Here is a 25,372-nt window from a genome sequence, read left to right as displayed (position 1 = left end):
ATTTTCCTTTGAGCTTTATGCATCTTTCTGCCTTGGTACTTCGAACAGACAAACAACAAACTACATTCTATAAAACTCGTTTTGGGAGAATGGAGATCATGTAAACATCAGGAGCGTTTTACAGAAGTTATTTTGTGTCGACTACGCATTGGACACACACACCTTACACACAACTTCTTACTGACAAAAAAAGACAAACCTCTCTGCGAAATGTGTGGCGATGAACCCACGGTAAACCACATTTTAATTGTATGCACAAAACTGGAACAACTGAGGAAAAAATATTTCACAACATTCTACAATGAATACATCCCACTACACCCCATGTTACTTTTGGGTGTTCAGGCACTGGTTGATTCTTCAAGCATTTTTTTTAAGTTTCTCAGAGAAGCCAATGTTTTAAACAAACTTTAGATATAAAAAGCATAACCTTTAACTAATGCTCTAACCGTGTGTTTGGCGCATCATAGCCTCAGTTGCTTTTGCGCCATTAAAATCAATATAACTAACTAACTAACTGCCTTGGTACTTTTCACAATGATGCTGATTGATAATCTGTGATAATTAATAGTTTTTTTTAACTAATGCAGATGGTCAAATGCAGATAGGTCGTGTTTTGAGACTCAGACTGACCTCTCTTCATTTTGTTGTAATTAAACCTCGCTCTCTCATTTAAAGATAGTCACTGTCAGCTAACGACAGCCCTGATGGGCCCAGCTGATAACCGGGTGACAAGCAGAGGTGCCTTGTAGGGCTGCTGTTGATTGCTGAGCACTCCAGAGGTACTCAGTGCTACGAGCTATGGAAAGGAAAATGATAGGTGTAACGTTAAGACACAGGAAGGAGGCAGAATGGGTCGGGGAACAAATTTGAGTTGATGACTTCCTAGTGGGAATCAAGGAGACATGGTCATGGGCAGAAATGGGCATATGAGGTATATATATATATATATATATATACCAGCCTGCGTGCAGAAACAGCAATGAAATTGAGTTTTTTTACTGCTATTATATTTCATAAACTTTCGCTGTGGGTTGACATCATATCAGAGTGATCTGATTGGTAGGCATTTCAAAGTGCAGATATAGCGTGTAAGACAAAGGCTGTCACACTTCGACTGTGACGCAACACACACCACCCACACTCATGGCTTTGATACCGATAACCATTATTCCACTGGCCTATCATCCTGTTGGTCCTTTTCCACACTGTCCTGAACTGTAGCGCCCTCCTGTGTCTATTCTCTCAACTACAAGGTACACTATAGCACACTCCCGTGGCAATGCCTGTAGCTAGGTCTCTTGTAGCAGACACCTTTACCACCACGCATTCCTAACTTTTACTGCCTACATAAATTGAGACGACGCACACGGATCAGTCACCGTTCTGGTATTCTTGAGATTCTTTCTCAAAGGAGAATCCTTTCCGCAGGAGATGTCGTGGAAGCAGAGGGAAGCGTCCCTCACCGCCGACCTCGACTCCAACAAGAGCCGGGTGGTGGACCTGGAAGAGGGTTTCCGCAGGCTGGAGTCCACAAGGTTCCAGCTGGCAACGCACAACGCAGAGCTGCAGGAGAAGGTGGTCCGGCTCCAGGACGCCGTGGAAAAAGTGAAGGCGGATCAAGCAACCGCTTTCCAGGGTGCCCGTCTTTTGCCCGATTCCTTGCGTGGCATTGTTCATTTTGCGTCACTTGATTTCCTAAAAGGAATATGGGCGCCATATTTTTGGTTGTATCTTTCCAGACATTCGGATATATGTGGATCACCGCAGGGAATTTACCTGTGGCCAGTGAATAATTCATAATTTAGTATTTTTCTCTTTTTAACTCATTTCAGTTCTAGTGCCGGCTTGTCCAAAAAACCAGAACGACAAAGAATGAAGAAGTGTCCAAAATACAGTGTTTTCGTGTGCCTCACATGACCTAAACTAAACTTTGATTTCATAGCCACCATTCAGCTGCTGAAACTGAAACAGCATAAAATAAGAAATTCAATCATAAATTATTTACCAGGTGCAAGCAAATTTTATGCGATGGCTTATGTTTGCTGATGTCTTGCGCGTCATTACAAAGAAAGAACACGCAATTAAAATTTGTTGCCTGTACTCCTTTTGCATCATTACGTAAGGAACGGAGCTGCAAAAATGAGAGGAGGGGCCGTATCTTGTAACGATTCTTTTCTCGGTTCAATATTTTCCCCTTTTACCACTAGCATACTCGGCGACAACTTTTCTTAGAAGTTAAGCGATGGCTACAGGGGCAGAGCGTCTGTAACTGTGTCATTCCACCAAATAGTTCAGACGAACGACAATGCACCTGGCCACCTGACGCACTGCTCGCTCCGCATAAGCTTCACTCCATTGCTGGTACAGCTGGAGTCATCATCAAAGCTTCCCGTAACAAGACATACCTTGCCAATTCGTAAACAAGCAAACTTCTTTTTCCTGACTTTCTAACGTTGAGAGTTGGCAGTTTTGTTTGAAATATGCCTTAAAGATAACATATAATGACAGTATACTGTGTTTTAAAAGAAAACTAATAACCGCGGGGGGGGGGGGGGGGGGGGGGGGAGGGGGGGGGGGGGGGGGGGCTACGTTCCACTGCCTAGGAAAAGAGGGTGTGTTTTGGCTTCATAACTTCTGCTCCACTGCCGGAAAAAGTTGCCGTAGAGTGTAGTTACGCCTTGTGAAGTCACCACTGTCAGCTAACTAAATAGACCGTGTCATTTGCTCGTGGTTGAAACGTGGTGCTCATTCATCATGCAACTGAACAGCTGCGAACGCCCATGAAAGCAGAAGTGAATTGTAGCATTTTTGATGTAAGCGTAAGGTCAAGTGAATTTGCATTCAGCTTCACCCGGTTTCAGATTTGGCTTCGTGTGGCTCTGCATCTAGCTTCATAAGTGTGCGTGCGCTCTTCTAGATGTTGATGGCTGTTGGCCTCTTTGTTTCATTCTTTCAAAAATTGTGATTTCTTTTGGTTTAGTTGTAGAAAGCAGGGGCAGGATGTTTGCTTTAAGCAAGCATGGCTCAATTCGATGCTGTGGAAAACTGACTTCCAGTGATGTGATTGTAGTCCACGTGCTCTTGATTGATTACCTGAACCGTAATGAAAAATGGTAGGTTCTAGAACTTATTAAAGTTTAGAATAAAGTTACATACTATATGTCAGTCTGGTGTCCGATGCTTTAGCCTAGCCTCACATTCAGGACTGGTCGAAAGACTACCACAGACTCCCTTGTATAGTGAAGCATGGTTTGAGCAAGTATGTCTTATGTAGCATACACACCTTGAGGCTTTAGTGCCATTCATTTGTCTGTTACGTTAGTCTAACAGGCAACAGAGCGAGGTACAGGATAAATTTTCAGCTTTTTTTCAAAAAGGACTGAAGGGTTAGGGGGGGGGGGGGGGAGAAATGTTAGGGAAGTGTTAATTACAGCTTTGTACATCACTTTAACGTGACTGCTTTGTTTTAATCTTTCTGCATGCTCAACTACAGCTAAGATCGACTCCCTCAGCAAAGAACTGGGAGAAAAGACGACTGCCTTAGAGGAATCTCAGAAAACTCTTCAGGAAACAACACGAGAAATGGATGCCAAAATACTGAAAGCCAGGGCACTGGAAAGGCGTCGAGCCAAGCAGTTCGAGCGTGAACTCAAAGAGCTCAAAAAGGTGTGCACACTGCTTGATATTGTTGGACAATTATTTATTGAGCTGCGATTTTTCAGTGTATTTGTTTCAACAATGCGTCTGTTTTTTTGTGGACAGGCTTACAGTAGACTGCTCCTGTAACGCATTAGTAATAGTAGTAATAATAAAATTGCCAGGGGCTTTTCGAGAATTTTATGTGAGAGTTGCAAAAGCATTGTAATTCTGTTCCAGTTCTATTTAAATTTCATTCTAATTCTACGCTATTCCTTTGCACTTGGTGTAGTTGTAAGCTTTAGTACCGGCTATTACTGGTTAACATTTCTATATTTTCCCGCCTTTGATGACGTTGCACTGTGTCGACCAATAACAAGTTTTGTAACGCCGCAACTTTTGGTCAACATCGGGTTTTCAGGTCGATGAGCCGTTTAATGCGTTCACATTCGCATTAATGCGTTCGCATTAAAACTTTGTCACTCAAATGAGCAGGTGAGAGTCTTCAGCATAGGCTTGGCGGGCGGCGTCCTTAGTCCAGGAGGCCTTGAGCCCTAGCCATTCGCCACGCCCTGTTCATCATCAAGATTAACTTATTGTTTATCATTATGATCATCATAAATCCTTCATTACCTGTGAAGCTGTGCATAATTGGAGGAGTTTACTGTAACTTAATTTCTTTTAATCACTGCTTAACCCGTTCTTGAAAGCTGCACTGATGTCTTTATGAGAAGTTATGTCGCCTCCTTCTCGTTCCAGGGGAATCCTCCAGATGCAGGGGAAGCATCGTCATCGTCGGAGCTGATCACGACCCTTCAGCAGCGTGTTGCGGAATTGGAGGAGGAGAAAGGTGCGCTCCAACTCAAAGCCCTGGAGATGGAAGATGCTCTCTCGTCACAAGGTTCTTTTTTTTTTTTTTGTTGCTAATCTCCCCTATTGGCTCATCTCATCCACTCAGGCTCATTCATCTCGTACGAAGTGAAACTATATCCAGAGATGGCGAAAATTTCCTAGAAACATGTTTGTCTATCTCAAGGGTTTTAAATCTTTGTGGCCTGGGGGAGTTTTTTTTTTTTTTTTTGTCAATAAATCACTTTATTCATTAAAGGAATATTCATCAATGGAAAATACGGTGCATATGAGTGTAGTATACAGGAAGAGGAACGGAACCTCTTGTTAGTATGTACCTAATTGTGTAAAGCTTAATTTTTGAAATACTGCAAAAAGCGACATTAGAACAGTTGCACAGTATACTGTATGAAATTGGGGTGTTAAATGGAAGGAAGTGCTATAAGCGGCGTACACAATATAGGAACTCTTAGCATAAACAAGGGCAAAAACAAATGTCATAGGGGTATCATACACGTGGATTAATATGGACTTGTTGTGTGTTTCTAAAAAGTCTTTTGAAGCCAGACAAGGTTGTCATTGTCTTGATGGGCCATGGCAAATCATTCCACATTTTTATGTCTTTCAAAAATTCCCGAAGAATCCCGTGTGTTTTGGCTTCTATCTTTTCCCGCTTAACACGCATGCAAAAAAAAGATTATGCAGACAAACGATACCCCCCCTTACCGTCAAAAATGACCTAATTCACTAACAGTGTTCTGTGAGCATTTGCAGCATGATTGGTCCTAGAGTAGAACGGACGAAAGGAAAGGTGAGGGTTGAAGCAGACATAGGATTTAGGTGCTCGGGGGATGCCAAAAATCACTCTAAAGAAACCAAAGAGTTATGCGGAACCCATTTGGAAAACCCCTGGTCTTGCGCATAAGACATTGGGGCATGCTCATCATATGAGCCCTTAAACTAAAATTTTCTGATGTTTATGGACATTTATGGAACTTTTTATGGACATTTAGTGGATTTAGATGCACATGTTTAGGCACCTTTGCACATATGAAATTGTGTTTGAAAATTTTGAAGCAGTTTTGAGAGTAGCTGTGGTCATTGCACGCTACTGCACTGCTTTCATTAGCAATGAGCAGTTAGCCGCTGAAAGTCCGGGATTATTTGTCAGGTTAAAATATTGCACTTTGGAACATCAGTTTAGCAGCATTTTATAAACTACTAATTAGAGAAAAAAATTAGTGCTGCATTTTGGGTCTTACGTGCTTGATTTAAATAAGCTTGCTTCGCCTGCTTTAATGGCAGTGACGACAGCAAGTGGAGGCGAAGGGTGGCGCTTGCTTTTCCTAAAATTTATCGGGCCACAGAAAGTTGTGCAAAATGCTTGGTTTAGACCCTGACATGGTGCACTTTCGGGATAGTGTAGCCTACGTAATGCCCCATGCCGAAAGGTGAAGCTTTCTCTAGCGAATTTTTTCATTTATTTCTATGAAAAACAGTGCCACAAAGGATTAATGCCTACCGAACATTTTACTTTTTTGTTCTCGTGCTTTTCCGTGCCACCCACCACAAATGTCCTGGCGCTGTCATTTTTTAATGGCATGGTTTTTGGCCACTCTACCCAAGTTTGCGGGTCTAACCGAGCCTGCAGCGGGCATAGTTTTGTGTAGCCGAAGTTTAAATATGTCCATGTGGCATTCAGAATTAAAGAACTCCTGGTGGCGGAAATTAGTCCAGAGCCCTCCACTACATTGTGCCTCATAACCTGTAATGTTGCTTTAGCGTTTGAAAGTCAATCAGCCACAAGTTTGCTTCATTGTGCTGGTTAAGGATTTTTTTAAGGTTAAGCGGCTTTCTTATTCGCTGTTGTAGTACAGAAGGCTATGCACGGTCTGCTGTCAAAACTGAAAAGATTATTTGGTTTGAGCAAGAAAATTAGTGAGTGAAGAAATTTGGGTGAGCTGGTATATATATTCATGACTCACAACAGCGCAGCAAACATGGACAGAAGGGGGACTTAAACGAGAGAGGCGAGAAAATTAGGCTCATTGTCAGTGTGGTGGAATCTCGTTAACCTGAGCTTGCTTAACTTGAACCTCCACTTTATCCAAACCTCCGCATGGGTTCTATCGGCATCAGGTGTAGTATCCAGAAGGTTTTCATTAATTTTGTACTCCTCATAATTTGAACATAATTTCAATCCTCTTTGAGTTTGAATTGTTGATATTCTGAATTGTTGATATTCGGCTACTTATATATGTGTGGAATGAAACACGAAGTATAAGCAGGTTAGAGGAAACATTACTATCTCTCTGTGGCTAATCTCATGGTACATCTCGCTTTTGGTGTGTCTAAAAGATCGGTGTACGATTTCTACTCTCCGAGTCTGCACTAAGGTAGGACTCGTAATATGTCGCTAAGCCTAGTTTGCACAACTGGAGACTGATTAGTCAGGGGTCTTAGTGAGCTTGGTATTCATATAAAACTTGATATATGGACACAGGATTTTTTTTTGTCTCACTACAGTCACCTTTATAACTTGGCCAGGTCAGCTGGAGCAAGTGGAAACCTTCCTTTTTCATTAATTAATTTATCACTACAGCATTCATCACATGTAAGTTAAAAGCAAGAGAATAACTGTAATTTCCCAAGTTCGAGTTGTATGCTTCCTTAGAAGAAGAGCTAATGCTGCTGCCAGTGCATTTGTGAATGCCCCAACTGCTTGATGTGTGTCATGCAGCCGCCAAGCTGGAGGAGATGGCGTCCAAGGACCGGTTTATTGACGAGCTCAAGGGACAGGTGAAGGCAGCGCGTGACGAGAAGATCTCACTCGAGGTGCAGGCTGCACAGCTTGAGGAACAAAAAGACCGTGAGGACTGCTTTTTTTTTTTCTTAAGTGTCTTGCTAATGCGTGGTTATCGCTCGGCATGCTCACTTAAACTTGCTCATGCTCATTTAACACATGCACGCATATGCTTATTTTATATGCATAAGCACTGTTAAGGGTTAGGGCTGGTGAGAGTCAACATAGATAAAAGGAAATTCAGGGCTTAAAGTTTATTTACAGTAAAAAATAGGTCTACAAAAAAAATGAGCATCAAAAAGGCTGAAGGTACAAACCGCAAGCTGGACCTCCTATCGTCTTAATATAATACAGTCAAACTTGGTTGTAGCGAGCAGGTAAAAGACTGTAGAATTGTTCACTGTAGCCGAACATTGTTGTATAAAATTTGAGCAGAAATGCGCAAAAAATGCGTAGTTTACTTGGTGAAGGAATGGCAACTCAGGCGATCCTTATCAGAAAAACGGAGGTACCTTTTTTCATGTTATAGCGATGTTTTGAAGGCTCCTGCATCGATTCCTGAGGCTGCAGAAAACCAAGCGCGGGTTAGGTTGGCGTCCTCGCACAGAACCATAAGTGTGCAGCAGTGGCAGGTTTCTGAGCAGTTTTTCTGAAAAAAAATCTTGCGGGCTCAAGAAGGATCTTCTAGTGAACCTCTTCTCTGGACAGTTTGTCTTAAAGATAGAGCGAACGTAAATGTGAAAGGGTCAAAACACATGCTATGTAGGCTTACATCAGCCGTCATGGTGAAACAAAGATACGCCGACTAGACAATGAAAATTGCACTTAAACATACGTCCTCCATTTTTTTTTTAATTTGCATACAGTTGAAGATCAGAAGATGCGAGAACTGCAGCTTGAACTAGAGACACTCAAGGCAGCCAGTGAAAGTTCAACGCCTGCCTTGCAGCAGGAATTGAAAGTAGCTTTGGAAGAAGAGGTCAAGAAGTTGCTTGCACAATGCGAACAGGGCTCTTCAGTCATTGGCGACCTCCAGCAGAAGCTTCAGCTGGCAGAAGAACAGCTGGCATTGGCTACCGCTCGAGCAACTGAGCTGGATGCAGACCTTCAAAGATCAGTACGCGAGTTAGAACAAAAGACCCAGGAACTGGAAGATCTCACCAAAGTTCATGAGCAGGCACAGTCTGAAGCAGCTTTCAAATCTAGCAAGATACAGGAGCTTGAAGCACTTTTAAAAGATGCCCAGGAAAGGCTTGAGGCGAGCACGTTGAAAGCTCATGAGAGCGAGCAGGCATGTGAAGAATTGCGGACAAGGTTGTTAGCGAGCACGGAAGAGGCTGAGAGGTTGAGGCAAGCACTAACAGATGACTCCACAAGCCTTCAGAAAGCTCTCGAAGACCTGCGCATCGCTCAAGGCGAAAGGGACAAAGCAGGTTTGGCAGTGAAGGCTATGCAGGAGGAGCTTGAATTGCGGTCGAGACAAATCGAAGAACTGAACAGCGCACATGCAGGCAACTTGAGCGCACTGAGAACGCAGGCGGAGGACCTCGAGAAAATGCACATGGAGCTGAAGAGAGTCCAGGAAGAATTACAGGCAAAACAATGTGAGGTGGTTGAAATATCTACTCGTGAGAGCCAACTCCGAGTCGAACACGAAGAAGTCAAACGAGGATACGGAGAGCTGAACACTGCCATCAAAGATGTGCTTGTGCACATGGGCGCATCGACGCTGGGCGAAGTTAAGGTTGTCTGGGATCGCTTTGTTTCAGAAAAAGAACACGCTGTTACTGGGCTGCGTCAGGAACTAAATGAAGCTGTGGCAAGGAGTGAGCAGTTGGCATGTAAGACTAAACAGCTGGAGGAAGCTCTGAAAGATGCCGATTCACTGAAGAGTCAGCTCACTGCCGTGAACACCTGTCTAGAATCCTTGTCCATCAATTCACTTGAGGAGCTCAAGTCCAAATGGAACGCTTTACACGAAAACCTCGACCTGCTTTCGCAGTCGCAGAAGCTAGACAAAGAAGAACTGAACAACCGGATCAAGCAGCTTGTTGACGAGAAGGCTGAACTTCAGCAAGCTATCGAAGCAAAAGAACACCAAGTCTCAGAGCTCACAGATGAAGTCAGCAGACTGAGACTGCTCGAAGAGGAGTCAGCTAAGGTCATTGCAGAACGAGACTCAGCATTGTCAGAAGCTCTTCGCAACATTGAAGACCTTCAGTCTCGTATTGACGCGGAGCACCTTAAGACGGAGTCGAAGGTCGCAACACTGCTTGAGCAGTGCACTGATCTCGAGAAGGAGGTTTCGTCTCTTCAGTTAAAGCTTGAAGAGAAAGAACATTCGATACTTGACCTGACGGGGCGCCTCAACGCAAAGGAAGTAGAGCTTCAGCACAGTGCACACAGCTTTGCCTTTCAAGAAGCGGCACTGCAAGAATTGATTGAAGGGTCCAAGAAACAATTTGAAGCCAAAGACAGAGACTTATCAGAAGCAACTAAGGAGGTCATATTCCTTCGAGAAAGGCTGCAGGCTAAGGAAGAAGAGGTGTCGGCAGCCCAATCTGAGGTGACCACTTTAGCAGGCTGTCTTGAAAAAGCAAAGTCTGAAAACAAGTCACTCGAGAATAAGCTAAAGAAGACGCAAAAAAAGATGGAAGCAATCAGTTCCAAGTCCAAGCAGACCGAATTGTCCCTGAAAAGTGTTCAGCAGGAACTTGAAACTGCTCTTTCGGCGAAAGCAGAGCTTGAGAACTCATGCCTTGCACTTAAGGAGCACCTTGCACGACTTGAAGACGAGAAAGAAAGCCTGTGCAAGCAACTCTCAATGGTCGTGGAGGAAGCCCAGCAAGCATCTTCAGTGTTGGAAACTTGCAGAGCTGAGCGAGACAATCTTTTACAGAAGGTTGAAGAATTGCAGCAGCAGTCATCCAACTTGCAATCAGATCGACTGGACAGAGAGATCGAAATGCACGACACTGTCAGCTGGTTGGAGAAGGAGAAAGAACACCTGACTTTCCAGGTTCAGCAGCTGGATGAGGCACTCGCAGTGAAAAACGAAGAAAACTTGGAATTGTCCAAAGAGCTTTCTTTCGCACGGGAGCGTCTCAATGAAGTAACTCAGCGAAGTGATCAGCTTGAAGAGAAGCTCAACGAACTAACCCGGCAAAATGAGCTGCTTGAAGAAAAGCACAGTTATGTCACTGAGGAACTTGCCAAACAGGCTGTCCTCTATAATAGTGAAAAAGACGAGCTTGAGCAGCAGATTGGAGCACTCAGCAAGTCATGTGACAGTTTAAAAAGTGAGCTTACTCAAGCTACGAAAGAGTCTGAGGACAACCGCCAGGAACTTGCGGCGACACAAGAGCAGTTGCGAGAACTGCGGCAGATGTGTGACAGCGAGAAGGAACTCAATGATCACCAGCTCAAAGAAATTTCAAGCTTGCATGCCAAGGTGCAGAAAGCTGAAGAAATGCTTCGGAATGAGAGCAATGAGAAGTCGCGCTTACTCGAGCAAGTTGAGAGTTTGAAAGAATCTCTAGCTGCAAAAACGGACGAGTTGGCGCAGCTACAGGTTGCTGTGGGCTCGAAGGATGCAGAGCTGAACTCGCTAAAACAGAATGCCGAATCGCAGCAGTCGGACTTGCTGCTTAAAGTTTCAGAGCTGTCTCGAGATTTGCAGCAGAAGACAGGTGAACTTTCACTGGCCGAGGCTTCACTTCAGGAGCGAGACGCTCTCATTTTCAACCTCAAGGCATCGCTCGAGGAATCTTCGCAGAATGTGCACAGCTTGGAAGCGGCAAATCGAGAGTCTGCTGCTCAAGTTCAGGGCCTTGAGGTCAGAGTCGAGGAGGCATTAAAACAAATCAAAATGAAAGAAGAAAGTTTGCAGAAGATGACAGAAAGCCTGCGCCTACTTGAAAACAGCCTAGACGAGAAAGTGCAAGTAGTCTCTCAGTTGCAGGAGACCAATGACAAACTGACGGAAGACAACCGGGAGTTGGCCAAGCAGGTAGACGAAGCCAACACAACCGTTGCCAGCCTTAGGGAGAAGCTGGCTGGTGAACAGCACATCCAGGCAAATTTCAGGTCAGAACTGGAGACGGCGAAGTCTGAAGCAAGCTCCCTTGTCCCCGAGCTAGAAGGGCAAAAGAAAAAGATTGGGGACTTGGAAAACCAGTTGACAGCATCCGCAGAGACGCAGGAGTGTCTGCTGAGGGAAGTTGAAAAGCTTCAACGTGAGAAGCAGACATTGAGCTACACGCTTGAGGAGCTTGAAAGCAAATTGAGGGCGGCAGAAAGTGGCTTGCTAAACTCGACCGAGACGATTGACGCCTTGAGAGTAGAGGTTCAACAGCTACGAGATTGGCAAGAAAAGGTGAACAAACAGCACAAGGAAGATGTTGAAGAAAGTTCGAAAGCTCTTGCAGAAAAAGAAAAACAACTCGTTGAACTGCAGGGTCAAGTAGAAACGCTTCATGTTGAGCTCTCCAAGAAAAAGGAGCAGTTGGCTCGTGTGTCAAGTGAGATAGAAAGCCTGGTGGCCAACCACGATCTGCAACTGAGGGAGCTCCTTGAGGCAGAGTCGAGTGCCAGAGCGGAATGCACAAGCCTCAACGGAAAGCTCACTGACAAGGAAAATGAGGTGCTCAGTCTCCTGGCGCAACTCGAAGACCTGCGCCTCGAGAATGGCCGGGCCAAGGAGCAAATTGCCATGTTCTCGGCTGAAATACAAAACCTTGTCCAGAACCATGATCAGCAGTTGAGAGAGTTTGCAGACGCCAACTCGAAGCTGGAAGCAGAGGTTTCCAACTATGTGACAAAGGTCGGAGAATGTGACGAGCGGATCAGAGAGCTGGAGGCGAGGCTTAGCGAACTGCACCAGGAAAGCAGCACCTTCAAGGAGCAGGCTGAAAGGGCTTCAAATGAAGTCACCGAAATGTGCCAGAGACATCACAGTGAGGTGCGAAGCCTTGCAGTTCAAATCGACAGACTTCAGCAGGAGCAAGAGCGACTGCTGGCCATTGAAAAGCAGTTCCAGGAAGTCGCTGCCGAGTTGCAGAGGACGAAGGAAGAGTCTCAGATCCTGAAGGAGACCTTGGTCACTCAAGGAAATCAGACTTCGGTGCCAGAAAAGACCCCGGTCGTGGAGGAAACCATCGTCCCAAAAGAAGCACAGCTTCTCTACACAACACACTCAGAAGGTGTGGAGTCTGAGATTGCAGTGCTGCAGCAGGAACTTGACGTGGCAAGAATGGAGGCTCAAATGGCCCAGGAAACAATGCTAGTCAAGGAAGAAGCCATCAGGAAGCTGACTGAAGACCTTGCCAACATCAAAATCAAGTTGGAAGAGACCGAGCAGCAGTTGAAAGTGAAGAAAGAAGAAGCCAAACACGGTCACAGTGCTCCAGAAGAGCCACAGCGTGAAGCCCAGCAAGCGGAGGACAAGGAGTCTACGGATGCCGAGTTGAAGAAACTCAAACTCGCCTTCAAAAAGTCCAGAGGTGAGCTGCGGTTGAAAATGAAGATATTAGAAGACAGGACTAAAGAAATTGAAAGCCTGAAAGAACAGAACAACAGCCTGAAGAAAGAAATGGAGCAGCTGGTTGAGACTCTTGTCAATGAAAGGACAAGCCTAAAGAAATATGGTGAGGATCTTGAAGAACGTGATCAACAAATTGTGCAACTGTCGCAAGAGCTGCAGAGCTTAAGGGACCACTTAGCTCTTGAAAAGGAAAGAAGTGACAATCTGAGCAAGGAATTGCTGACGGCACATGCCGAGTTGCACAGCCTCCAGGCTCAAGTGGAAGAGCTGAAGCTTCAGGGGAAGGAAACAGGCTCACTCGAAAATGAAGTCGTGGATCTCAAGAAACAACTAGAGGTTACTAGTGAAGCTCTCAAGACACTGACCGCAGAAAATGAAGCTCTCAAAACAAACAGTTCTCGAGACACCGAACATCTGCTCCTGGAACTGCAATCATCAAAGGCCGAGCTTCAGCGGCTGTCAGCCGAACACGAAGAGGCCCTCGACGCCAGCTTGAACCGCGAACGAGCACTGCAGGGTGAATTGGACGCAGCCACTGATCTGATCCAGCAGCTGCATTCAGAGCATGCAGACTTTTCGCGCATGAAGAGCGAAGAATTTGGATTACTACAAGGTCAGCTGGAATCTCTGAGCGGAGACCTCGTAAAGCAGCTCGAGATTGTAGACTCCAAGGTGGAAGAAGCCAACGCATTGCAGAGCAAGCTCCAGACATCTCAGCTTCAGCTTGAGAAGTTTTCTGCTGAGTACAGCATCTTACAGGACGTGCTTCTTCAAGAGTGCGGTGAGCGTCCCCCTGGGGACATGACGTTCATGGGCGGCGAGTTCAGTGCCTTCGAATACCTGAAGTGGCTCCTGGAAAGCGTCAGAAAAAGGCGAGAGGCACTGGAGTCCTCACTTGCAGAAAAAGACCTACAACTTTCCTCCCTCCAGGACAGCCAGCATTCCCTTGAGGAACAGTTCTTGCAGACACTGCAGTGCCTGGGCGAACTTTTAAGCACAGGCATCCAGAACAGTGAAGAGCCAAGCAGATTGGAAGAGGTAAAGATGGCAGTGGACTCAAAGGACCATCAAGCACTGTTGCGGGCAGTCTCCCAGCATCTCGTTTCCGTGGCAAACACCAATGCCATGCTTTCAAAAGAGACAGAGAACTTGAGGTTGTCATGTGAAGAAGTGAAGAAAAGATTAAGTGAAGCCGTCGTGGAAAACGAGCAATTGCAGCACAGATGGCAGGAACTGCAAGAGAGTCTGAAAAAAGAAGAGGCAGCAACCAGACTGGACAAATCACTTCAGACTGATGTTGAAGATGAGCCTTCAAAAGAGAAGGGTCAAGAAGAAGCATCATTAGAAAAGGAGCAAATGCTCACTCAGATAGCTGCATTGAAAGAAGAGATGGCAGTGCTGAAAGCACAGCTGTCGATGCAGGGCTCAGGTGATGGCAACACGCTGAATTCCGAGCTTGCTGCGACAAAGCTCAAATCTGAGAAGCTGCTGGTAAAGTTAAAGTTGTTCAAGGACAAGAACGACATACTCGTGAAGCAGTTGAACGCGCTCCGCGAATCGCATGCTGAGCTCGAGCACTCTTACCAGAAGAAATCGGATGAAGTGGGCCAACTCGAAAGTCAATGCTGCTCGCTACAGAAAGATCTGCAAAAGGCACTCATGCAAAGTGAACACGCTGAAACTCTCGCTCTAAGTTTGGACCAGGCCACGTCTAGGGCCCGCGAAGCTGAAGCCGAATGCAATGCCCTCCATGACAGAATCGCAGACCTACTGGACCAGAACAACAGGCTGGAGATTGAGTCGAAGCACCTCAAGTCTGAGGTCGCAGACCTGAAAGAACAGGCTGACATGCTGAGCAGTGACAATGAGGCCTTCCAGAACCTTGCTGAGAACATGAAGCGAGCAAGGCAGAACTTGGAGCAGGAGCTGAAAGCACAGCACGAGCAGCACGCAAAGGCCCTCAAGGACCTGGAGAACAGGTACCAAAAGCAGCTGGAAGAGAAGAACATCGACATGGCGGCCACGGTGGCATTGAAACACGACTTTGCCCAGATGCAGGAGAAGTACAATCAAATCTTATACCGGCACCGCGATCTTGAAGAGGAGTTCCACGTGGTTGTGGAGGAGAAGAAGAAACTGGAATCCAAGTGTGCGCAGCTTGCTGAAGACCTCTCGGCAGCGAACCAGGCCCTTGTGTTGATGGAGAAGCAAGCCTCCGTGGGGCACAAGACTGTCCAGGAATATGACCTTCTGAGGCAAGAGCATCAGCAGCTACAGGAGCGATTCCACCAGATGAAGAGTTCACAGCTGAAGGCTGAAGAACGGCTGGTACAGTCCGTGGGCCAGGAGTCGGCTTCTCTGAAGGCCAAGCTCCAGCAGGCTGAGAAGACCATAGAAGATCTCAAGGCGGCCAGAGAGGAGGCAGCATCAGAAGAGGTGCGTCGTCTGCAGCAGGACCTGGATGAACTGAGCCAGAGGCATGCCGCTGTCATCGAGCAGTCCCAGGCTAAGGAGGGCAGGTGGAACCAGGAACGCAAGCAGCTCAAGCACATTGAGGAGCACCTCAAGCAGGCTGCGAGGGAGCTGAACACCGAGCTGGAGAAGGTGCGGTCACAGCACGAGGAGGCCCTGAAGAGCAAGCTGGACTTTCAAAGCCAGATGGAGCAGGTGCACAAGGACAACAGGGCCCTGACGCAGCAGGTGCAGAACTGGAGGAGCTACATCAAGGGCCTTGAAGGCAACCAGGGCGACGGAGCCGAGAGCGCAGAGGTGAAGAGGCTGCAGATGGAGTTGGAGCAGACGTCTGCTGAGCTGCATCAGCTGGGCCTCCGGAACGAGGAGATGTCGGTTGACCTTAACAAGGTATGCGAACATGAAAGGACAAAACAGTCAGAACCTTAAGTTCGGCCTCACTGGCTCGACTTGACAGAAATCCAGTGGGTGCTAGGGGGTGAAAAAAAAAAAGAAAGAAACGTGCTCAACATTGTGTAGGTGCCAGGATTTGGAACCTTATAATGCGAGGTGTATCACACATGGTATAGACTGTAAAAATCTAAAAATGTGGAGTTTTCATTTCTGCTCGGATATGTGTATAACGTCCTTACATTATTGCAGAAACAGCTTTTTCCGACATATGTATCATGGTAACGTCAAAGTTTTAGCCACCAGAAATGCAGGAGGCTTGCTGTAAGATAGTTCTTGGCAAAAGCGAACCCTAGCAACAGTTTGCTCATTTTAATTATCAATTTGTAGTTTTCCTAATTAACTGCCAGTTTTTTACGTCTAGGGACCATTAGTGATGAAATTCTGGAAGTTACGACTTTTTCTCACATTTTCATTGCTTGGGTTTTACGGGGTTGAACGGAAATTGTGGCTGTTGTAGAACATTCCACGTGCAGTTTTAAGGATGTCCACGGACTTTTGTGAACTAGCTACCATAGCAGCTACTGCTTGTGACAAAACCTTATTTGCACACATCGTATGATAACATGATCACACTGCGCATTTGGCTGCATATAAGTGTTATACCTCAACATCCCAAGTGTTAATTTAACGTGTGACACTGGGAGACTTTGCTCTCAACACCAGTTAAAACGAAGTAGTGCTGTCTCCCGGGAGATTGTTGCTAGCTGAAAGTGCGCCCCGTTGTCATGTTACTGGACACAGTGCATGTCAGCATATAGCTGCAGAAGTATGACAGCATTGAGTGTCTGTACTTTGTACACAGAGTAAAACTGAGCTCATCTCATTTGAACACCACTTCAACCTCTTAACAACTCTCCAACACTTCTTTAGGTTCTCGAAGAGAAGAGTAGTCTCAAGCAACTCCTGTCTCACACGCAAGAAGTCCTGCGTCAGAGGGAGGCACAGTTACTGCGTCTCCAGTCATCGCCTTTCAGCAGAGAAGGCAGCCACGTCATTGAGGTGAGCTGGGAACAATGGGCGATGGCACCTTTGCATTGCTGACATCTCTCTATTTCGTCTTAGTCATGTAGCCTGTTCAGGTTGGCCTGTTCTAGAACTTTAGTTAATGAAATCCCAGGGACAATAAAATGTATTCGGCCAACACATGATGTGGGTTCGGATATAACCGACGATCGCTTTGACTAATTGAGTGGATTCCAAGGCAAGGGAAGTGTACCCACGGTCAGAGTAGAGTCAAGTGGAGAGGCATTATTGAGAAATTCGCTCAAGTAAGATGCCTGTGGCTAGCATACGTAGTACAGTGCTGGTTGGAGATCATTGGGAAGTTCCTCTGCCCTGCAGTAGATGTAATCTGGCTGACGATGACTATATATGTTAAGCCCAATACAGCAGAATCTCAGTGATGCAATCACGGCTGGTGCAAATTTCTGGATGGTATCAATTCGTAAAATTCCCTGGCTGGAGTGCATTATGTGCAGTGTGCACAATTTCGGGCACTTCGAATACTCACCACCAGGCAGGCTTTCTCTGAACTTTCAGTTAGTATTTTTTTTCCCTTCTTTGGAGGAGAGTTGTACTTGGGCCCTTTGGCAAGGTTTTATTGATCATCTATAGTGCCTCTTGCAGACCTAAGAAAGATGAAAGGGTGCAACAGCACTAAGACGGGACCAAGGGAATGAGACGACGCACACTTGTGCTCTCGTTCCCTTTGTCCCATCTTAGTGCTGTTAAATCCTTCCCGTCAACATGCACCAACCAGCCCATATCAGCCCTCTTGTCGAATCAAGGAAAGAAATGCATGGCTGAAAGATGTAAAAGAAAGATGACTTTTAATGACACTAAATGTAATTTATGCATTGCCTATTTGCTTTCAGAAAGTGGACATGAGCATCTGTAAACCTTGCCTGCGGCATTTTGTGTGTGTTACTCCTGAGCATAGTTTTCTACAAGCATTTCACCATAGCTAACTGATAGAACAGTGCAATTGGAATTATCTTTCTTGACAACTTGGTTTGTGCTTTTGGTGTTCTTGCAGATTGAACACACCAGACAAGCTGCAGATGATCCACCCGCCGATCTCCACAGCAGGTGAGCACAGTAAAGATGATGATGGCATCACGGGCTGCGGCACAAGTTGTTTCCATGGGGCCGTCACGCCTTCTCTCAAAGCTTCAGATGCATCATTGTGCTTAATATTATTTTTGTGCGCAATACAGATGCTTATTTGCATTCTCACCACATGGGAACAGTGGTAGAAGTGACAGGGACAGGAAACCTATGGCCTTGCTTCTAAAAGCACACTGTTGACGTGTGTACGAATGATTAGACATTGACAAAGATGATCTTGAAATAACAAGGATAGACTCATGTCTTGTCTTTCAGGTAAATGTCTGCTTTCAAATACTATCGGGCAGGGATGTTGCAGAGTTCTGATCTGATTTATGCTGCATGCTCTATACTGAAACTTTTTGCTGACTGGGGATGGCTGTTTGTGCGTGTCACGCAAGCAATTCTTTACTTAATAAAGCAGAAAAAATGCCAGCTGTGCTTAGGATTTCTTTCTTGGTCCCCTACAAATTTACATTGACAGGACGATAATGCATTCTACTGCTTGAGTCTTGGGTCTTAAATTTGCTTCAGTCTTCGAGAAGACTGCTGATATAGTGTTGGGATGTCCGAAACATGAAAGGGAATGTTAATTATTCTCTCAAGCCACTGCGGTGGCTTAGTGGTTATGACACTCGCTTGCTGATCCAAAAGACGCGGGTTCGATCCCGGCTGCTGCGGTCGCATTTCGATGGAGGCGAAATGCTAGAGGCCTGTGTACTGTGCGATGTCAGTGCACGTTAAAGGACTCCAAGGGGTTGAAATTTCCGGAGCCCTTCACTACAGCCTCCCTCATAGCCCAAGTCGCTTTGGGGCATTAAACCCCCTAAACCAAACCAAAGCCATTTATTCACTCTGAGCATTTCTGCGAACGTGCTCGTGCAGCCTAAGATGATAGCCAGAGTGATCCCAAGAATTGTGCCGTGCATGCAGGCGAACAATGCTATGAGCCTAAGCTCTGCCATCATCACACTACCTGATTAAGGAGTTTAGCTGGCTCTGAAATGTTCACTTTCCTCGAAGAAACCTTCAGCTCAACGGGTGTTTATCCTGTTCTGCAAAGTTCTTTCCCAACAAGGCAGGTTTCTATTAAATCCTTTTTTTCATTTCCTTCCTTACTTGCCTTCTGAGTAAGGGGAATCAGGAAATATGGGAAATGGGGACTATGGTGGCAGTGGGATGGCAACTGTTGTGTAGCAGCACTGACCTGTTTTTGTTTTTTTTCGTCAGATGCAGGACATATCTGTTGTCATGCAAGAAGCCGTTTGCAGCTACCCTATTTATTTTACTTCATCTCTTAATGGAGTCGGGAGCACAGCATCCTCAAAGTACGTTCTGGTTTATCTGAATAGGCTGGAGGAATGCGAACGTCAGCGCCGAGAGCTGGAAGAACGGGTGGAAGAGCTGGCCGACGGGCTGCGCACCGAGCGCCAGCGGCGCCATCTGCTTGAGGGCGAGCTTGGGGACATTGAGTGGGGCGTGCCGTCACCCTCCAGACTCTCACTGAACGAATCGGTAAGTTGCGTTGTGCTGGTTACCGGCTTGCTTTGTAGTGCTGTCTTCAGAGCTGTCATGAATTAGAAACTAGCACTACAGCAACCATTAGCACTTGCTGCAGGTGCTAATGGTTGCTGTAGGTAAATGAGGCGACAGTGTAGCGAATTTCTGTGTGTGACGCAGAGCTTTCTTGTTTATTTAGGTTGTTGTCTTTCTATTTTGTCTTTGTACAGAGCATATATTTTCAATCAGGAGAATGTTTTTGCATTGCAGTTTTCTTTATTTTATGTTGCCTTTACACTGTTTTTGTGATCAGTTCAATATAAAATGGTCTTGGGCTTGTCTATTTGAATTACTATAACTGTGCCAAGAGGTCCTTACTATTCACCTTGAATATGCAAAAATGCTAGGTGGAAAATATCAAAGTTGTATCCATTCATAAACATCTTATGTCCGTTTTTCTGCCCCCCTTTCTTCATTTTCACAGCATCATTTACTGCTACATGATGATGTGATCAAGATTCCAGCTACCGACTACTCTATCAGTAAGTGTCTGCCCATTGCCCATGCAGCGTTATTCCGCATATTTGTTTTAAACTCAGTTCTGGACATATAATCTAGGAAGAATAAAAATGACCATCATAATAAGGCATTCTTTTGAAAATGGCGTAATGTCATTGAGACATCTGCATCAAGATATTTGAAAGTGTGCGTCAGTTCTGGTGCCTTAGTGCAGATTTTGTGGTTAAGTTTAGGTCCTATAGCTGTGATTACACTGTTTGCCAATTTTTGTACTGTATTAGTTACAGGCACAGTTATCGAGTTTTTTTCCTTATTGTCCTGTGTTATGTAACTAGCAGTCACTTTAAGACGTCTTTACTACTGAAAACAAAAGGAAATAAATTATCTGGGCTGTGCGCAAGATATTTTGCCATGCTAGATATGCCTTGTTTGTTTATATATACATGCACATGATTGTGCAATGTGCGTTTATATAACATCTGGCATTACTGCGCTCCGTTCTATTTTTTGCAGCTCGTCAGTTCATGTCACATGCATCCAAACTGCGTAGATGGATCCAGGGAAGGCAGTAAGTGCAAATTATGCTATTATATAGTATTCTATTGCAGATCAGTCTAGTTTTTTGGTGTGGTAAACTAAAGAGACAAGTCAGATATATATACAGGCAGAGGTCAGGGTTCTTCAAGTGTCTAGTTCCCAGGTGACTCTTGTCGCAAATATGTTTGTGGAGCATTTTAGACCTTTTTTGTACAGCCTGTTCAGAAAAATGCCTATAAACAGGTTAAGGGGCCCTTTATGCATGCATTTCTGTGTTGTTTTTTTTTTCTTCTTTCAAGTCGTGCTTTAAAGAGGCCAATCCGAAGGCCTTGTGACATGGATTTCAACGCATTGATATTTACCTAGAAAGCTAGGGAAGTGCTGAGTGCCACTTTCCTTTTGTTATTTCACACATTGTTGCATTGTTGAAAACATTTCCTCAATGTTTGTCTTGAGCACCAGAAAAACAAATTCTGTTACGGAAACATCGAAGGTTAATGGTTGAACAACTTCAGTATCAAAAGTTGTGCAAGTTGGTAGACTTGCATACATTTAGGTGCGCGAAAGAAAAATGCACAAGAACGAAGCATTGTACACAGGACGAAGCGCTACTATAGCTGTTACAGCGCTTCATCCTGTATATGTATGTGGTTTCCATCTTGTCCGTACTTTTTTTTGCACATCTAAATATATGAGCTTCAAGCAAGCCAAAGGTTACACATGAGGGACTTCACATTTGAGAACAACCATTCACATTACCTTTTCTTTTTTTCTCTTGTAAAGGAGGCTTTCCCAAAGTAACTTCTTGAACACTTTTAATAGCGGCGAAATTCTAGAGGCCCGTGTGCTGTGCGATGTCAGTGCACGTAAAAGAACCCCAGGTGGTCGAAATTTCCGGAGCCCTTCACTACGGCGTCTCTCATAGTCTGAGTCACTTTGGGACGTTAAACCCCCATAAACCAAACCAAACTTTTAATAGCGGGTGTCACTGATTAACAGTATGGGTGCACATTGGGCACTTCAGTCTTCAGTGAATGCAGTACGAGTAGCCGTTGGTTTGCAATTGATAACATGAGGAATTGTTTGAATTGGCTTCTCCACTAGGATAGAATGGGCGAGTGTGAGGACCTGGGTGTCAGTCAGCTCTCCACAATTTCTTGCTAAGTTGTGCGGCAAAAGTAGCACCTGGTTTACTTTTTTATTAATGCGTTTGTATTAGACTGGTCTGTACAAGTGGAAATGGTGACCACCGTCTGTCATCAGCCAGTGGAAAGGCTACAACCGAACTTGGTATACTACCTCGGACATGACGAACCTTAGTATGCCACCTCAGATATAACGACTGTTTACATGTTAACCTTGGATATAACGAACGTTAGTGTGCCACCTCGGAATAACAAACTTTAATGTATTAACCTCAGATATACTGAACCTAAGTATGCCACCTCAGACATAACGAAATTTCGTGTGTTGACTTCAGATGTAACGAACTTAATGTGTTGACCTCGGACATAACGAACCTTAGTGTACCACCTCGGATATAACGAACGTTTGGTGGCTAACGCATTCAAACGATCCACCGAAGATCACATAAGAGTTTTTTTTATTCAGGATAACCTTGGGACAGGTGGAGCAGCATACCATTGGACCTCTTCAACAGCTTCAGAATATATGCGAATTAATGCAGCATCTCCCTTTTCTCATTTTCAGAAATGAACAGGAGAGTTTTTCAGAATTTTTACTTTTTAGTCAATTGCTCACACTGAAGCCTGCACAAAAAGTGTGTGCCGGAAATGCCATTGCCTCCGTTTAAAAGGCTTGCTTTTGGTAGCGCATCTTTTGTGCCCGTCTCGAGAACCGCAGTAGGTGGCAGTGGCACAGTCCATTTGAACATGACTTTACGTGTATGGTGCAGTGATCCTAGGCAACATTAGTGTACACAGCCCTGTATAGCCTGTGCCCTGCTGCAACAGGCTTCAACATAGTTGACCTCCCTGGAAGTCGCTTTGCTGTTGCATGCATTGCTTGATATGCACTGAGTTGAATGATTTTGCAGGGACACTTCAGGTCACACTGTGCATCACATCTAAAAGCCTTTTTGAGACGTGAGAGGTACCGCACCCTTTTTTTCTTGTAACTATGTTCTTCTAACATTCTCGATCTGCATATACATGTCCTTGATAAAAGCTAAAATGCTCTTAAGCCATCATCGTGTGTTTGCGACTTCTAACAATTTCTAGTCTTGACGCACTTTGGGTAGAATTTTGTGTGCGTGAACTTCAAAGCAAATTGCTCTAATATTTCGAAAGTGTTGAAATTTGAAGAACAAGGGCATTGCATTCTTAGACTAACCTCCTCGTAACTAACGATACAACTTTATAGAATGACATTGACCAAACTAGTTTTTGACAGCTGAAATTTGGGCCAGTTGGTATCAGCGCTTGTCTGTGCCCCGCCACTGTTGCACTTTTCCCATACACTGAATAGTTTTTGACAGTCATTTCTTTGTATGGCAACAAAGCAACATGCTCAAATGTCCACCCTTCGCCATAGCCGTTATCAATGCCCCTTGAAACATCTAATGTGACCTTGAATGAGAACTTTAAATATAGTGTTTCTGAGTTTGCACTCTCTGTCCAGTGTCACTGTGTTCCCGCTTTCATATACAGTGTCCATATTTGGTTGGACAATTTTAAAAATTTTCGGTGAAAAGTACTCATCTATTTGTGTCCAAACATTGTACACAAAGTGGCATATTTAGGTCTATTTTGCTTGGGGAGTAGTTTAGCATTGTCAGTCGCCTAGTTTGTCCAGAATCATTGAGAAACTGCTATTGGCTGTGCTCCTGTTTGGAGAAAGGCGGTTCAAGCGGTAAATTTCACAGGTGGCGCAACTTGCCGGCATCAAACATGCAACTTGTCCATCTACTGAATTAGGTTGCTCATTTGCCTGACAGGTGGAGCCACCTGTAAAATTTTCCGCTTGGCTTACCTTTCTGCCAGAGGGAGCCGCAGCCAACAGCAGTTTCTCAATGATTCTGGACAATCCAGGCAATTGCAGACTTTAAATTAGTTCTCAAGCAAAATAAACCACAATATCCCACTTCACGCCTAATATCTTAGGTGCAAATAGGGGAGTAGTTAGCGCAGATAAATATTTTTAATCCTCCCGTTAAAGGTAGAACGCTCTGTATGTGTTGCTAAAGCTGCAGTGGCGCAGAATGTAAAATTTATTTTTCACATGTGCATTGTGTGACTCCACTTGCATTCGCCCCAGCTGACTTCGGCTTTGTGCTGAAAACTGCCAGTTTTGCACGTGCCACTTGGTAATGCTTGTAGTGAAGTTCACGCTTCACGTGAACTGCTGTTTTGAACTACTGTTCAGGAGGCGAAAAGATGTTTTGTCCATCTCCTGACTGGCACAGCAGCTTTCTATGAAAAGCATGATAATTAAATAAAAAGTTGCTGAAGTTACCAACTTCGCTTCTGCTCGCCGCTAAAAGTTCCATTGCTGGCAAAGAAATTAAAAAAAAACGGGCACCCTGTTTTTTTGGGTTGGCGGCATTACACGCACAGAAAAAAAAAGAGACTGCACACCGTTTTAGCAGTTTAAGCAGGCCACATTACTGGCAAATCATTTCAGCACTGTGTGAAATCAGCACGGGGCGGTGCATCTTGGCGTCATCCTGACTCTTTGGCTTTGGCTCTTTGCGTTGCAGACGGAATTGCCGGCTCGCGATTCGAAGACGCAAGTATGGCCAGATCGCACTCGGCCTTTACCTCGTCCTCATTCACATCGTGCTCCTCGCATATCTCGTGTGAAAAGAGAGGTGCCACTTATATATCTGCCAGTCATCGACCACGGAGGTGTAACGTCGTTCGTCGAAATCATGCAAGCCCAAAAAAAAGACAGTGCAGCACTGACAGGGTCATCGCTCGCCGAAAGTCTGCGAGATCTTAGAAACACAACGTCGAGAAGGTTGCGTGGATGAGCTGCGGCGTGAACGCAGCGTTTTTGTTTTTTTTTCCGTGAACTACAGACTGGTTATAGAAGCAAAGCTGCTCTCCTCAACACAGCTGGAAGCTGCTGCTTTTTTTTTTGGCATGCCACAATCTGGCTCAGGTGAAGCTTGCGCCATCTGTGTGTGAAGTGCTTGCCAGGAAGTATATACGCTGGTTTTGCTGAGCCTGCGAAGTGGTGCTACAGACTATAGTTGAATTTTGGCACATCATTGTGATAGTGAGGAACGTGCTCGCACATCTACTAGCTGTACCGACATTGATATGACATAATGACTATGTCACTTGGGTTTCATAGCGAAAAGCACTAGCGTTTCAACAGTGGACATGAAGCTTTGTGATGTTGCATAAAAGCAGCAAGTTTTGTACTCTAGTTATATTAGAAGCACTGTGTCGTTGCATTTAGTGTAGCAGAAAGAGGTGCATTTGTTTATAACAATGTCCCAGAAGTTGTTGATGTCCACTCTGATAGATCACTCACCGAGCTGCCAATGCTCACACACTTTGTAATGGACTGCGTCCCTTATGCACTTTTATAGCGTTGTTTCGTTCGCGTTGCGACAAGCGATTGTGCCTCATTGTTTTTTAAGAAATGCTGCGGCTGCGACTTCTTTTTCGTGGCAGCAGAACCGAGTTTTAAGAAGGCGTGGGACCAGGTAGACGGTTGTACATTTTAGGGAAAATTAAATAAAGCATCGTGTACAGTGTCATGAAGTCAACTTGTGGCAGTGATGTTTGGGATCACGAGCGATCCTTTGTCTTGACATATCTCTGGACTCGTTACATTAGCAGCGATTGTGCCCGTGACACCAGGTTTGTAAAGTGGGCTTACATTAGCTGAAACTTGCTTAATTCAAAGTTGCGGTAAATTTGAACTGACACCTTTGATCCTGCAGGTATGTATATTTAAAGTCTCCCCTTAACCTGAACTCC

The 25,372-nt window shown here is 45.0% G+C and overlaps 1 protein-coding gene across 3 annotated transcripts in view; it reads left to right on the top strand.

Moving 5' to 3' along the window:
• The window catches only part of LOC144104452 (uncharacterized), a 35,123-nt gene extending 9,970 nt beyond the window's left edge, over nucleotides 1-25,153 (top strand). The window contains exons 7-18 of one of the 3 annotated variants that reach the window (XM_077637455.1): nucleotides 1,432-1,639; nucleotides 3,497-3,669; nucleotides 4,399-4,540; nucleotides 7,229-7,357; nucleotides 8,158-15,695; nucleotides 16,629-16,757; nucleotides 17,794-17,846; nucleotides 19,217-19,379; nucleotides 19,849-19,906; nucleotides 20,397-20,451; nucleotides 22,477-22,532; nucleotides 24,139-25,153. In XM_077637455.1, the coding sequence (XP_077493581.1) occupies nucleotides 1,432-1,639; nucleotides 3,497-3,669; nucleotides 4,399-4,540; nucleotides 7,229-7,357; nucleotides 8,158-15,695; nucleotides 16,629-16,757; nucleotides 17,794-17,846; nucleotides 19,217-19,379; nucleotides 19,849-19,906; nucleotides 20,397-20,451; nucleotides 22,477-22,510 (8,682 nt within the window). In that variant the 3' untranslated portion in view covers nucleotides 22,511-22,532; nucleotides 24,139-25,153. The remainder of the gene's footprint in view (nucleotides 1-1,431; nucleotides 1,640-3,496; nucleotides 3,670-4,398; nucleotides 4,541-7,228; nucleotides 7,358-8,157; nucleotides 15,696-16,628; nucleotides 16,758-17,793; nucleotides 17,847-19,216; nucleotides 19,380-19,848; nucleotides 19,907-20,396; nucleotides 20,452-22,476; nucleotides 22,533-24,138) is intronic. The other 2 variants (XM_077637453.1, XM_077637454.1) reach the window with 2 other exon arrangements.
• Nucleotides 25,154-25,372: the final 219 nt, after the last annotated feature.

The sequence above is a fragment of the Amblyomma americanum genome, chromosome 9, assembly GCF_052857255.1.
Source record: "Amblyomma americanum isolate KBUSLIRL-KWMA chromosome 9, ASM5285725v1, whole genome shotgun sequence".
Taxonomy (NCBI): domain Eukaryota; kingdom Metazoa; phylum Arthropoda; class Arachnida; order Ixodida; family Ixodidae; genus Amblyomma; species Amblyomma americanum.
Note: the sequence above shows the minus strand (reverse complement) of the source record. Positions and strands in the feature narration are given on the sequence as shown.